We start from the raw sequence: 14760 nt of genomic DNA on the forward strand, positions 1-14760 counted from the left end.
CATAAATCTCTTGGGATTAGCACCATCTGTATCTGGTGGTATCTAGATCTATTGTGATAGATTCAACAGTTTAATGAACTGTTTATATTTGTTTTTATTGTTACTCCGCAAACCCACTATGACCCCAATTGACCTCTTAACTTTTTCATGCCTCTTTTCCTCCCTTGAGAAATTGGTAAAGAAGTTAGTAAAGAGATCTGAAGCAGGAATAGAAGGAGGGTTATCCAATTAGGTACTGTGGTAGGGTGCTTTCCCTGGATCCTGATCAACAGTTGTTCCTTTTTGAACCTAAACAGTGTCCCCAAATGACATAATGCCTTTTGATGATTATAGAGGACTAATTGAATGATTCTTCATTTGATAAAGTAATTCAATTTTTCTATATCTCTTCTGCGAGAGACCAGGGGTTCCCTCAGGTGAAGGCGGAGTCGGCGAGGAAAAGAAGAAAAACGCACAGAGACACAGGAGCGCTTTTTCAAGAAGAGAAGCGTCTCACTTTATTTTTACAGCATGTCCCTTTTATACTGGGTAGTTGACCTTTTCCAGAGTTAAACTTTTGCCCTTTTGGAAGTTGTTTTTCTCAGAGCTTTTCTTCCTCCTGATGTTTCTGTTACAGGGTACAGCCTGACCTATTCTATGCTAATAACTAACTTATCCTAACAACGTTTCAATTTCTACCTATAATGGCTTTGTGGCCAGAGCTGAGTTCCTGCCCTGGCGCCTAAAGAATGTTTACTACTTAGCAATTATTTCAAACACTACTGGCTAAACAGGGTCTTAAGAATTATAAGGTGCATAACTTGTCTATTACTAAGAAACTAACAGCAAAACAGAATTATCGCAATATGTCTAAAACTCACTTATTCAGTTAAGATAAACTAAACAACCAATATAAGAAGGGGTGTCAGATCTTCATCCTACTGGGGGGCATCCAAAGGGGAATTAAAAAAATTTTTTAAGATATAAAGCAGTATCTGTTTCTCAGTCAGAGCTTCAGAATTTGTCACAATTGCAGGGCGCTTGGCCGTGTCAAACACTGAGGCGCAGCCGGCTCCCAACACTCTCCTACTTTTCTGGGGTAGGGAGATGGTAGTGTTTAGGGTAGAGGAAAAACATTTCATGTAGATATGATTGCCCCAGGTTAATCTTGAAAAAAGGCAACTGCCGTTGAGAGGAGAATGCCCACCCTTGACCTTTTTTGTGTTCTTGTGGCTGGGTTAATAATAAAATTGACACAAGACCAGATTAATAAGAGAAAAAAACAATTTAATATGTGCACACAAGAAATTATAAATGATGCTCAAGATCATAATATGATGCTCAGAGAAATGATCAAACCAGCTAGAGTTTTATACTTTTTAGACAATGAAACAATAAATTTGTGAAGAATTAGCAGGATGATTAGCTTTGGGTCCTCATTAATGAAGAATCTAAATAAAGTTTGAGCTTGGTAGTAAATTAGTAGAGGAGTAACAAGGTTTGTTTATGTCATCTTTTTGGCCCTGGATTCCTTAACTTTAGTGATAAGGGTATTGCTCTCTCTCAGCCCCCTTGGAGCAAGGAGGGTACCTTTCACGTGGGAGATTTATTTCCTGCATTCAAGGAGTCAAAGGATGGTCAAGGTGCACTTCTGGCACTACTGGTCACTTGTCAAGTAACTTTAATTCAAAGTAATCAGTATGCTAGGGGCCAGCCGAGTGGCTCAGTTGGTTAAGAGCTCGCTCAAGAGTTTGAGCTCTGAGCAACAGCGGTTCGAGCCCAGCCCAAGCTGAGCAGCCGCTGAGCTGCCAAAAGGTAGCAGGATGGCTCAGCTAAAAACAAAAAACAAACAAAAAATTCAAAGTAATCAGTATGCTATTTGTAGGACATTTTGGGGCAGCCTGTCCTGATAGCTACAATCAAATAAATAGATATTTCCTGAAAAGGAGGATTTTCCCTTTGCTTATTTTCTCTTGAGACCACATGAGCCCTTACATTTGTTTAGTACAGAATGTGATAATTAATGGTTATTCTTAATAATTTATGCTATGATTTCTAGGCTATCATATTTTTTTGGAAAAACTTTATCAAAGAAAAACATTCAGTCACTTAGTATTAATTATAGAGTAATTAATATATAGCCCTACAGTTTTAGGACTTCAATCAACTCTATAGTTTGTAAAATATAAAATATATAATTTACTTCCATGTTCTTATAGTAAAATTGATATAATCAATGTATGAATATATTTGAAGAGAAAACATTAATCAAAATTCTTCCAATTGCTTAAAATGTGTTGAAATATTTTCTTAAATAATTTTATTTGGAAAAATAGGGAACATCTTTCTTGTCAACCTGTTTGAAAGTGAATATCAGAATAATTTTGTTTGGAACTACTTTAGAACTTTATGAGTATATTTTTAATTATATGAAGTTTATTTTATTCAGATATTTGTTGTTTTAGTCTCAGTCATTTACTGTTTTTCACATGTAAATATATGTTAAATCACAAGCCACAATAGATGGTAAAATTCTGTGCCTGAGATAATGCAAGTATGAGAATTAATGAATGTATTTGAAAATTCATTGAAGTAATTATGATAAAGTAGTTCTTGTATGGTAAATGGAATTGTCCTTGGAATTAGAGGATCTCTTTAAATCCTAGCTGTCACTTAGCAATTTGACTGTTTGGAGATCATTTAACCTCATCTGTAGAAAAAGGAAAATTTTTTCCTCATTCACATTAGAATATGTTCCTTAGATTTAAATGAGAACATTTATCTATGCAGAATATATATTGTAAAGTTGTTTGTAAATCTGGTTAACAAATTAAAACCGAACTCATTTACATAATGAATTGAATTAACAGCTGTTTACCTTAATTGACTTGTGTGTAAAAATATATTACTTTAATCTTATATTGAAAGCATTTGTTATCATAAATCTCATTTATTCATTCATTCAAAAATATTAAACAATTATATTTATTAACTCTGTGGTTGGTACTGAGAATACATTAATTAATAATAATAATAATGGTACTAATGACAGATCAAATGGAAAAAAAGGGCTTTTTTCAAAGACCCTCTTTAGTAGATACAATATATGTCAACCGGACAATTCTTTTTAGTATTAGGAAAGTATGTCTTCTAATTCACCTTTGCTTCACATAGCTTCTTGAGATGAATGTCTGCTGGATAATCAACAGTACAGTAAATGTTGCCAGTAACAGAACAATACATAATGCTGTCTTTTTATGTAGTTTGAGGTCACCTGTTTCAAACCAGGAAGGCCACATACACTTAAGAGTGTTACACTGATTTGACTCATAATGTGATTTTCTTTCTTTCAGAATATGGTTTCCATTTCTTTCAGAACACTAAAATTCTGTACACCCCTTCATGATGTTCAAAATTATAATTTTGTTAACCAGATATTGGGGCATAGCCAAGAGGGTTTTTTGAGTAAAGGGATTCTTCTCCTCAGACATCAGAAACTATAAATTGTTTTATTTAACAACATTCTAAGGAAAAGATCTTTGTCTTGGCTTTAGCTCTTCTCTTCTGTGTAGAATACTTTCCTTCATCTTGGCTAATATTTGTGAGGGGAGGGGCCTGGCGGGGGAGAGAATCTTGTATTAACATTATATGTTTCTGTTTGTTTAAATATTTTTATATCTTCCTTAATGTTAATACAAAGAGATTCAGAAACAATCAAAGAGAACATATTTAATTTGTTATTAATAAAAGTAACTAAAATGATAACTTATGGTTTTACTTAAAAGCTTCTTAATGTTGAGGTACCTCAGGGCTTGGTGTTTGACTCTTTTCTTTTCTATCTGTAATCACTTCCTTGGTGATTTCATCTGGTCTCATGGTTTTAAATGCCATCTCTATGTCATTGACTCCTAAATATATAATCTTGCTGATTTTGACCTCTCTCCTATACTCCAGACTGGAATGTCCAACTGTTATTTGATATTGCTATTTGGATCACTAATAAACATCTCAAATTGATGTTTTCAAAATGGAACTCCTGATCTTCCTTACACTACAACCAATGCCTGCTATACTTTTAGCCTTCACCATCCTTTCAGTTTTTCATATCAAAAACTTTGCAATCATTATGATGCTCTCTTATCTCACTCACACCTCACATTTAGGCCATCAGTAAATCCTTCAAAGAATACCTAGGATCCTACTTCTTTTTACCTTCCTTATCTAAGCCACCATTATCTCTCACCTGGCTTATATTAACGGTCTTCTGATTGATCTCTACCACACCAAGTCTCATAGCAAGGACGTGACGGTTTTAGGTCAAATCATTTCACTTACCGTATTTCCCCATGTATAAGGCGCACCCTTTTTTGAAAAATTTGGGGTCTAAAAACTGGGTGCGTCTTATACAGTGGTTGTTGATTTTTTTTACTTGTATTTCCTGCTTTTTCATGCTTGTTGTCTTTGCGCTCATTGTTTCACACTTGTTACCAGTATTTTAGGTTATATTTTGCCATGTTCTGCCCAGAAATGGCTCAGAAAAGATTTTTGTACAGTACTGAATTCAAGTTAAAAGTGATCCAGTTTGCAAAAGTTAATGGAAATCGTGCTGCTAAACGTTAAGTTTGATCCTCCTCCAACTGAGAAAACAATCCAAGACTGGCTATGGTTGGGAGTTTTGACAGTGATGAGGAGTTGTATGAATTTTATGATGAATAAAACTTGAGTTGAATAACTATGTAATACATTTTTTTTTCAAATTTTGGGTCCCAAAATTAAGGTGCATCTTATACATGGGAGCGTCTTATACATGGGAAAATAAGGTATATAGTGAAAATATTGTGGCTTATATTTACCACTAGCCCTTTATGATTTTCCCTAAATTAGCAGTTGGAATATAAAATGTTTCTTAAAATCTCTATAGACAAATGTCTATATATGTAATGTGCTTCAGTTATTTTTTAAATTTTGTGAGCATGCCTAAGATTTATAGTCTCAGCAAATTTCAAGTATACAATACAGTATTTTTGGCTATAGTATCATGTTGTACATTAATTAGATCATCAAAACTTATTCACCTTATAACTTAAAATTTGTATACTTTGACCAATATCTTTCCATTTTTCCCACCCCCAGCCCCTGCCAACCACCATTCTTCTGTTCCTATGAAAAAAGAGTGCACCTATAAATAATACCATACAGAATTTGTCTTTCTCTGTCTGGCTTATTTCACTTAGCACAAACTTCCTCCAGGCCCATCCATGTTATCACAAATGGAAATATTTCTTTCTTCATTATGGCTAAATAATATTCCATTATACATATACCATACAATATATTAGATGTTTTCTTTACCCATTCATCTGTTGATGGACCCTTAAGTTAGGCCTTCACTAGCTCTCACCCTAATCTTAAATCATATCTGAGGACGTCCACTCTCCTTTTCAAAATATCTCATGATTTAATTGTTAAGAGCAAAGATTACACACTTAAATGTCTAGAGGACCTAGTTAATAGTGAATGTATAAAATCGGCCTGGTGGGGGCTGGTGAAATGAGGAGAACCTGCCTCATTTATGAAAGCAAGCAGTAGCAGCATCTTAGCTCTAGTTCACAGAAGTACTGGTAAGAGAATAGATGAAAAGCTTGCACCAGAATACAGTGTTTGTTTGTTTTTTGTTTTATTTTTTTAATCAAGAAAGTCTTTTACTAAATAAATGAATGAAAAAATGAATAAATAGATATATAAAGGAAGCTGAAAACACAGTGTACATAATGACAACATTGATTTATCTTCTTCACTCCTAAATGACTGGTAACAACTTGTGGTCCAGCAGTCAGTTTGCAGATCACATGCTGCACAGCACTGCTGTAGTTGGCAGTTGTCATACAAGACGGCATGCCTGTGGTGCCAGATATTTTATGTTTTGGAGAAAAATATGGATTTTTATATGCATTCTCCCATTTTTAAAATGCTTTACATATTGGCAACTCACTCAGTTGTTTAAAATACTATTCAAATCAAAACATTAGAGAAGGGCCGGCTGAGTGGCTCAGTTGGTTAAGAGCTCGCTCAAGAGTTTGAGCTCTGAGCAACAGCGGTTTGAGTCCAGCCTGAGCTGAGCAGCTGCTGAGTTACCAACAGGTAGCAGGATGGCTCAGCTAAAAAAAACAAAAAACATTTGAGAAAGTAAAAATTAAAGCTGTTTCTTTAACATCTAGTTTAAATAACACCTTTTGCATAACACTTTTTTTTTCTGTGATCACTGTCCTGACTTTTCAGCCTGTAAGAAATCTCTCTTATTTTGTATTGCGCCATCATTAGTCATATATCCATGTGCTATGTAACCCCTTTTACTTTGAGCTCCTTTAGACCACACTCTGTTTGTGTCTTTCTGTATTGTCTCATGGCACTTAGCACAGAGACTTACTATTGGTAGGTGCTCAAAATATATGCTGAATGTGTTAATTTAATATATTAAATTATCTAGAATTAGAAATAACTTACACAACAAAGGGCCTTGCACAATATTTTGGGCATACAAAAATTTTGTAAATATCTAAGAATGAGCAGAAATGTTGGCAAGAATTTTTTTCTATATGCACATGCATGGAGCTATGGAGTAGATCAAAATTTGTGCCTGTGCTTAGCAAATCCTTACAATATTCCTCACCTACACTTTAAGGATATGCAAAGACTATAAAGAGATACCTTGCCTGCTAATTTGGTTTGGGTTTATAATGCCAATCCAGATTACGAAGACATGTCCATCAAATATGAATACATTGATTTTAGAATCTGCTGTGGGGTAGACTTGAGAACGATTTTTTCATTAAAATTTGTTGTGGTGACAATGCTTAGTAAAGTTACATAGCTTTTAAGTGTACAATTCTGTAATACCTCATCTAAATATCACATTGTGTGTTCACCACCCAGAGTCACTTCTCCTTCCATCACTATAGTTTTGATCCCTTTTACCATCATCAACCATACCCCTCTTCCTCCTTACCCTCTGGTAACCACCATTGTCTGTGTCTGAGAGTTTTTGTTTCTTTACTTTTTTGTCTTATTGCTTTGTTGTTTTCAGTTTTATAGCCCACATATCAGTGAAGTCATATGGTTCTCGACTTTTTCTGTCTGACTTGTTTCACTTAGCATAAGAATCTTAAGATCCATCCATGTTGTTGCAAATGGCACTATTTCATCTTCTCTTATGGCAGAATAGTATTCCATTGCCAGTGACACTGTCCATGTAAGACAGGGTCTTGATGGATCTAAGAAGCTCATTTCTTGCTCTTCCAGTGCTCCATAGCTGAGGAATAATTTAAATATTCCTTTTCATATAAAGAGACGTTTGCAGGCTTCTGGGACCCTCTTGGTATTTACCAGGGCCAAATGATTATGCAGGGGAAGAAAGCATGTTCAGTTCGCAGATTCTCTGAATAATATCTCTGCCTCCAGGTTTACTGCATACTAGAAACCTCATATCCTACATAAGAGATTCCTATTATTCTATAGGTAACACCTTTAAGTGTTTATTTCCTTTCATAATAATGAAATTTACCAAGTTAATAAATTATCCTTTCAAAGTATGAGAGGCCGATTTTTGTTAGGTAATTTAATCAAGGTCAGTGAATGAGATTTCAGTGCTGAAGAGAGGGGAATTAGGAGGATTTAAGGAGTCTTGCTTGGAGGACATCAAGGACCTTTTAGAGCAGAGTGAAGATGAAAGACAAATTCCACTTCTGTGTCAATTATTGAGGCCTATGAAGTGAAGTCAGTCATCATAATGAAATGCAATGATAATTCTTATTGTACTTCAAATACATGACAAGATATGATAGACAAGAAAGAATAAAAACTACTATAAAGTTTGCTTAAAGAATTACTACATTTTCACTGCTAAAAATTTCAGTATTTCTTCTCATACTTTTGATTATTGGTGGGGTATTCAATTGATATTCAAGGACTATGTATAGTAGATATCACCTGTAGGTTCTGAGCAGTGTTATCAATTGTAGATTATAAGGCTTTTTGTATCGGAGCAGTGGCCCCTGGAGTTGAAGGAGTAACAGTACCTGTGGCATTAGATTTTGGAATTGCAGTGGAATCCTCAGCAAGCTCTGGGCCATAATCATATTCATATTCAGAAGCTGAAACATAATCTTCAGTGCCATAGGTATACTCTTCAGGGTTGTTGACATCTTTTTCAGGAACAGTGTTAACAGTTTATTGCTAGCAGTGGTGGCATTAGGGAGGGCAGAAGTGATACTGATCATGAGAAGAGTAGTTCCAAGGGGGTTCTCTCCTGGAGCAGTTGTCGTGGTTTTAAGAACCTTAGTAGTGCTTGCAGTATCAGTTGCAATGTCAGTTGCACTATTAATGCTCACTACAATGGCTGTGGGGCTAGTCATAGAAGCAGTTACAGGAGTCCCTTCCATAGTTGTACAAGTATTAATAATAGTGGTTTCAATTGCAGAAGTGGTTTCACATATAGCAGCAGCAGTAGTGTCAGTTACAGTAGTAGTTGTGTCACCTTCAAGGGTAGAGGTCAATTGTCCAGTGGTGGTGGTGGTGTCAGCAAATTGGGTGATGATTTGAGAGGCAGGGATAGTGATTGTAGGTGAAAAGACTTTTGCGGTAGGTGTAATTTGAGTTATGCTAGTAATATCATTTGTAACTCCAGTGGCTGTCATGGTGATATTTGCAAAGACAGTAGTTAGTGCTGTGTGTGATGCAGTAGTTGCTTCTACAGAATTCTCAGAAGGCTGCTTTTTGGTCAGTATGTACAGGGTATGGGCCTATGAGCTTTAGATACATTCTCCCTTTCAACTTAAATTGCTGTGATTGATAATATGATTTGCAACAATTTACTTTTGACTTTAAAATTTGCCTAATAACATAACACTGACTTTGGTAGTTTGATTCATGATCACTAAGAAACTGCTAAGGTCAATTTTTTTTTTCTGGATTTTTGTAAGCAAGGCCTAGGCTATTTAATCCTATTAATAGGTGTTTTAACTTCAGTCATTGACAATCCATTTATTCCTTTACTTACTCATTTCTTTAACAAATACTTATTTAGCTCCTACACTGTGTTAGGCCTTATCTTGGTGAGACAGTAGTGAGAAGAACATAGTCCTAAGCACATAGGGCTTTTTAGTCCATCAGGAGAGGTGGACAGGCAAGAGTAACAGTCTGATGAGTTCTAAGGGGGAAAGGAACTGGTAGGGGCAGCATGCTGTGGTAGCACATTAGTGGAACACTTCATCTTGGAAGTTTAGGAAGGTTTTCTTAAGGATGTGATATCTAAGTCTAGAAGTCAAATTTTGATTATGTGATGTGAATTATCAAAAGGATGAGCAGATTCAGAAAAGTGCTGGTGATGGTGATGATCCAACTACAGCTGTTACAGAAATTTTTGAGTCACTGGGGTGTGGGGTATAAGATCTAACAGAGAGAGGTGAGGTGGGAAGGTAATAGCAAGATGATGAAAGTTGACTTTATCTTGTAGACAGTGGATATCACTGGAAATGTCACTTAAGGAATTTAGGAATAAAGGAATGAAACTTTACTGAACATCCAGTTAATATATGGCATGCTAATGAATGTCTCAGATTAAAGGTTGTACGTGCTAATGGTAAAATAATGAAGGTTGGTGGATTAAATTGCTATAGTGCAAAGCTAAACTATACCATTCAGTAACTTTTCGATGTTGTTCAAGTTACTTAACCTCTCTGAACTTGTTTTCTAAGAGGTACCATATGGTACCATATGGAATAAAGTAATACCTGTAAAATCCTTGTTGCAGAGCCTGACACATATATCAATCAATAAATAAAAAAGTTAGTTTCTATTCTGTATATTACCCAAGGTCATACAGTTAAGTAATGTTGAACTAAATCTTTAATTCAGTTCTACCTAAATCTAAAGCCCATAAGTTTTCACTATGTTGTTTAACCATTTTAAAGTTATTTTCACATATACAAAATGAGGGTCAGTAAAACATTATTTCAAGAGGTTATAGGTGAAGACTAAGAGGTTGATATATGTGAATGCGCTTTATACATTTAAAAATGCTATATAAATGCCCGTTATGGAACTCATCATGGCGTTCTGGAAGACTTGAGAACTTTCAGATAAGGCTGTTTTGTAGCACCCAAAAATGAAATGTTTTTCTAAACTCATTAGACCATGAAGTCCTAAATGTGGGGAGGAAACCTACTATATTCACATAGTGGGCATTTGGCAAATAATTGATGAATGAATCTGCTCTAGATCAGATTTCTTTTTCTTTTCTTAATTTCTCATTTGTTGCAAACCACCTTCACTTAGATGCACCCTAGCATCTGAAAATAATTAATCCAAATTCAAAATAAGCAACTCATCAATATATTTTCTTAGCTTATAAATAGTAGTTGGGGGATTTACTATGCAATATTAGGCATATAGAATACTCCAACTAGTTAATCCAATTGGTACAAAGATAGGGTAATGTCATATCAGGGAAGTAAGCGTTTAACTTAAAATCCCACTTTTAACAACTCTTTTTCTGAATATTATTTAATTAGACACATTATATTAATATGAGCCAATATTAATACTTATGTTTTTCTGTTGCAAAGTATTTTGTTTCAGATTTAATTTCACCCACCGGGTTAGAAATGTTTTCATAGTAGTTTTCACTATAGCAAAGCTGTTTGGGTTTAAATCCCAGCTCCACTTAGGGAATATTACTTCATTTCTCTTTCATAGTGATAATAATAATAATAATAATAATAATAATAAGTAATTAATGCATACATATTAAATGAGTAAATGCATGTAAATAAAGAGAAGACTGACCTATAGTATGTACTATGTAACTGTTGATTGCTTATTATTAACATATTGTTTTGTGTCCCACAATAATTCTTTTAGTACATTGTACATAGTAGGTGATAAGCTTTTTTATTAATGAATTAAATTCCACCTCTTCTACATTTTTTAATTGTTTTTCAAGAAATTGGTAGTATTATTAATGGTCATAGCAAACGAGGCTCAGCCATGTCATCTTCCTGACCATGCCTCCCTTCCAGCTCTAGCATTTGAGTGAAAGAGCAAGTAAAACCTTGGAAGTCACGCCTAGTAACAGCACATCTATTGAGGGTTTTAGCAAAAGATTTGATGGGTGACAAGAAATTTGTAAGGATTAAGTGATTTATATTCTTCCTGGCATGATGTGTTAAATATGGAGCAAGCACTTAAATGACCCACTCATTTTCCTTGCCGTATTTGATTAAGGGAAACACTATGTTACATTTTTGGACTTTGAGTTTTCATTAATTTTTGTAGACTGGTGGACCTCAGTTCCAGAAGCTTCCTGGTGTGTGTGTGTGTGTGTGTGTTTGGACAGCTGTGAAACGATATCTTCCAGTCTGGAGAAAACTGGTCATGCAGGTCAAAAGCCTCAGTCACTAAAAAAAAAAAAAGCCTCAGTCACTTCCTGTTAATGTTGCCATGCATCTGTGTTTGTAGCTGTGGTCATCTGTAGCCTGACTGCACCCAGGATTTGCTCTTGGGAATGATTTAGACCAGGGGTTGGCAAACTGCAGCTCACAAGCCGCATGCAGTTCTTTGGGTACATTCTGTCTCAAAAGTTTGCCGACCCCTGGAAAAGCCAACCCTTTCCCTCACAACAATTTACAAATTATTGGAGAGCCATAAATATATTTTTACATAATCACCATTATGTGAATAATATGCTTTAAACATTTTATAAATGAAACTATGATAGTTTTATTTTCATTTTCAATTTTGCTTCAGATATGGTGGTTCGTGAGCTGCAGTTTGCTGACTCCTGGCGGCTCCTCCGTCTCAAAAGTTAGCCGAACCCTGATCTAGATTAAAGTTAACAATACATTTGGACACTTAAATTTAATGCTAACTCTGTTACTCATAAGAGTCACTTTGGGGTCCTCTGGATTGGAACACAGTGGCTTCGTTCTTCCCTGGTCCCAGTGACTAGGCCATAAATTTAGATGTTCCAGAGTCATCCTGGAGAAGGCATTCTTGATTAGTGTTAGCCCATGTACCTCCTTGAGAATCAGAAAAAAATTATGAACTTTGTCCCCAATTAAACTTGTGTACTCAAACTCACACTAAACTTGTCTTGGAGTTTCAAGATTTGAAAGATCCCTGAAGCTTACCCACAGACTCCTCTCAAGTTAAGAGATCCAGTTGCATTCAATTGGCTTTATTGTACAAGATCCAAAAAATTAAATGTGACATGAAAGTAAAATGTAAGGGAAAAAGAGAAAGGAGCTAATTTTGTGAAAATCACATTCTCTCTTCACTGAAGGCAGACAAGTGGACAAAGGAGAGTTCGAAGTAGTCATTTTGTTTCAGCAAGATCTATAAAAAAATGATGACATTTTAGGAATTTAGTTCATAATGTGTTAATAGCTATCATGATATGTAGATTTTTTTTAGCTTCCATAATTTGTCTCTTTGTATTCAATAAGTTAGTATACAAGGATTTTATTAAATTAAATATTTAAATTTAATTATTTAAACTTGGCATATAGTGAATTGCAAATCATTAACTTGACCTAATATTTACAGATAGATTCTGTCCTTTACATGCTTCTTTATAATATACAATGGTTTTAGCTTAGAAATTTATATTCATGAATTTTGAGTAAATATAATTATTGAAATAATGATTATTCTATTAAAAACATAATAATGTAATAATATATGATTTTGGATGAATACATAACTACATACTCAATTACTTGCTTTCATGTTCTCTGCATTTGTTTTCTTATTTTGCTTTCTAAACTTTAATAAGTCAAAAATTTATCGTTATTATCTTCTTTCTCCTATGAGATGTCTGTTAAATAACAATTAAATAATACAATTTATATATGTACTGATCTAAGGAAATCATAGTGTGTTTCCTGTTCTGCAAATCAGACAGCCAAATGGAACTACATGACATAATAATAATTAAGCCTCACTTCTGAAATCAAACAGATTTAATTTAATTCCCAGTTTTGAACTTTCTAGCTGTAGTAACTTACTTAACATCTATAGGCCCATTTTCTCTTTTTCATTTGTGAATTCAGGAAAGTAATATAATCTGCTCCATGTGGTTGCTATAGGCATAAACTGAGATAAATTATGTGAAGTTTATATTATTTAGTAAGGACTTGAGACATTGGCTACAAGTAAATTCTACTATTTATTAATTTTACTTTATGTTTTCTAATCATTACATTTTACAGATTTATGTAAAATGCCTAAGGTCACATAATGGAAGAAGCAGACTTCATTGATCCAATTATTACCATTATATCACAGATCATTGTGTTCCATTTTAGATCATAAAACATGTAGACAATGTGATACATTGAAAATATTTGTTGCAAAGACTCTCAAAATTTTGTAACTTTCTCTCCAAATTATTTCACATTCTCTGGTGAGTTCCTGTCTCATTAATCTTTCTCTTTATTTAACTTATCCTTATATGTTTCAAATTATCTTATATGCTGCCATTATCTATTGATCCAAATAATAAATAGAAACATTTTACATCACATTTAAGGTTCTGAATGTATCCTCTAAATATTTATATACTTTTCAAAGTTCAGAATTAGAATTCCTCCATGAGTTTATTTTAAAATAGGAGAAATTTGGGTGCCTAACTTTATGGATTCTTTCAGAAATGAAGTCTAGAATAAAGGAATGCATGGAAAACATCATTTCCTTTCACTTTATACCAAATTAGAGTGCAAAAACACTGTTAAACAATTAAAATATATTTAAACTCATAACCCAGTATAAATTGTTCTAAATTTATTTTTTTTGAGGTTTTTGAGGGTAGAAAAATATGATTTTTAACATAGTATTTTATTTTACTGTCTTTGTGTGTGATTAGGAATGAAATAAATCTAATAGATTCGAGGAGTGTTCCAATTGTTGAAAAAAAGTTTAATGATAAACACCCCAAGTTTTCTTCATTTTGTAAAATAAGATTATTTTTCATTTCTTGTTGGAACAGAATCTAGTGTATCAATGCTTTGGTACAATCAAATTAAAATTATAATCAGCACATTTTGCCTGTCCCCATAGCAGTCTTAATTTATCCATTTGTACTCTTTAGATTTTATGATTGTATTGGTAAATCCATGAATCTTGTCTTTATTCATTTTTTTTTCCTTTTGCTCATTACCTGTGCTGTCTTCCTTGATGCTTCCATAAAATTTTTAGACCATGGTTGAAGTGACTGTGGTAGTCTCAGGCAAGCTTGTGATGAATTCTGAAGAAGCTTCTGGAGTAACTACACTGTTCACCATTGGTTCAGTGTTAGGAATAAATGTAGGGTTAACAGTAGCAATGGTCTTGATGTTAGGAATCACTGTTTTATCTTGAACTTTTTTGGGGGGAACAGCAATAAATGATGGATGTTGGTATGCGTGACGTACCACAGTGTGTGGGTAGATATTTGGCATGATTTGCCACTGAGGAATTTGAACATGTGGTCTAGCTGCAACTGGTTTTGCATAATATGGATAAGGCATATATTGATTCTTAATTGGTATGGCTGGTCTATATTGGTAAGAATGGGGTTCAAAATGAGAATAGCTATTCAGCACATACTGAATTGGAATATATTTGACTGTGTTTTGATTGAACAATCTTTCATTATTTTCACGGCACTGCAAAGAGAATAAATTATGAAGAATGGTATTATTGTATGGTAGAAGGTAGAGATATCTCAAATCAGAATTTATTGAAATA

General features: G+C 34.2%; 1 protein-coding gene across 1 annotated transcript in view; it reads right to left on the bottom strand.

The window, feature by feature from the left end:
• Positions 1 to 14225: 14225 nt before the first annotated feature.
• The window catches only part of CSN3 (casein kappa), a 10881-nt gene continuing 10346 nt past the window's right edge, over positions 14226 to 14760 (bottom strand). The window contains exon 4 of the mRNA XM_019663200.1: positions 14226 to 14678. Within this exon, the coding sequence (XP_019518745.1) occupies positions 14226 to 14678 (453 nt within the window). The remainder of the gene's footprint in view (positions 14679 to 14760) is intronic.

The sequence above is a fragment of the Hipposideros armiger genome, unplaced genomic scaffold, assembly GCF_001890085.2.
Source record: "Hipposideros armiger isolate ML-2016 unplaced genomic scaffold, ASM189008v1 scaffold_386, whole genome shotgun sequence".
NCBI classification, from domain to species: domain Eukaryota; kingdom Metazoa; phylum Chordata; class Mammalia; order Chiroptera; family Hipposideridae; genus Hipposideros; species Hipposideros armiger.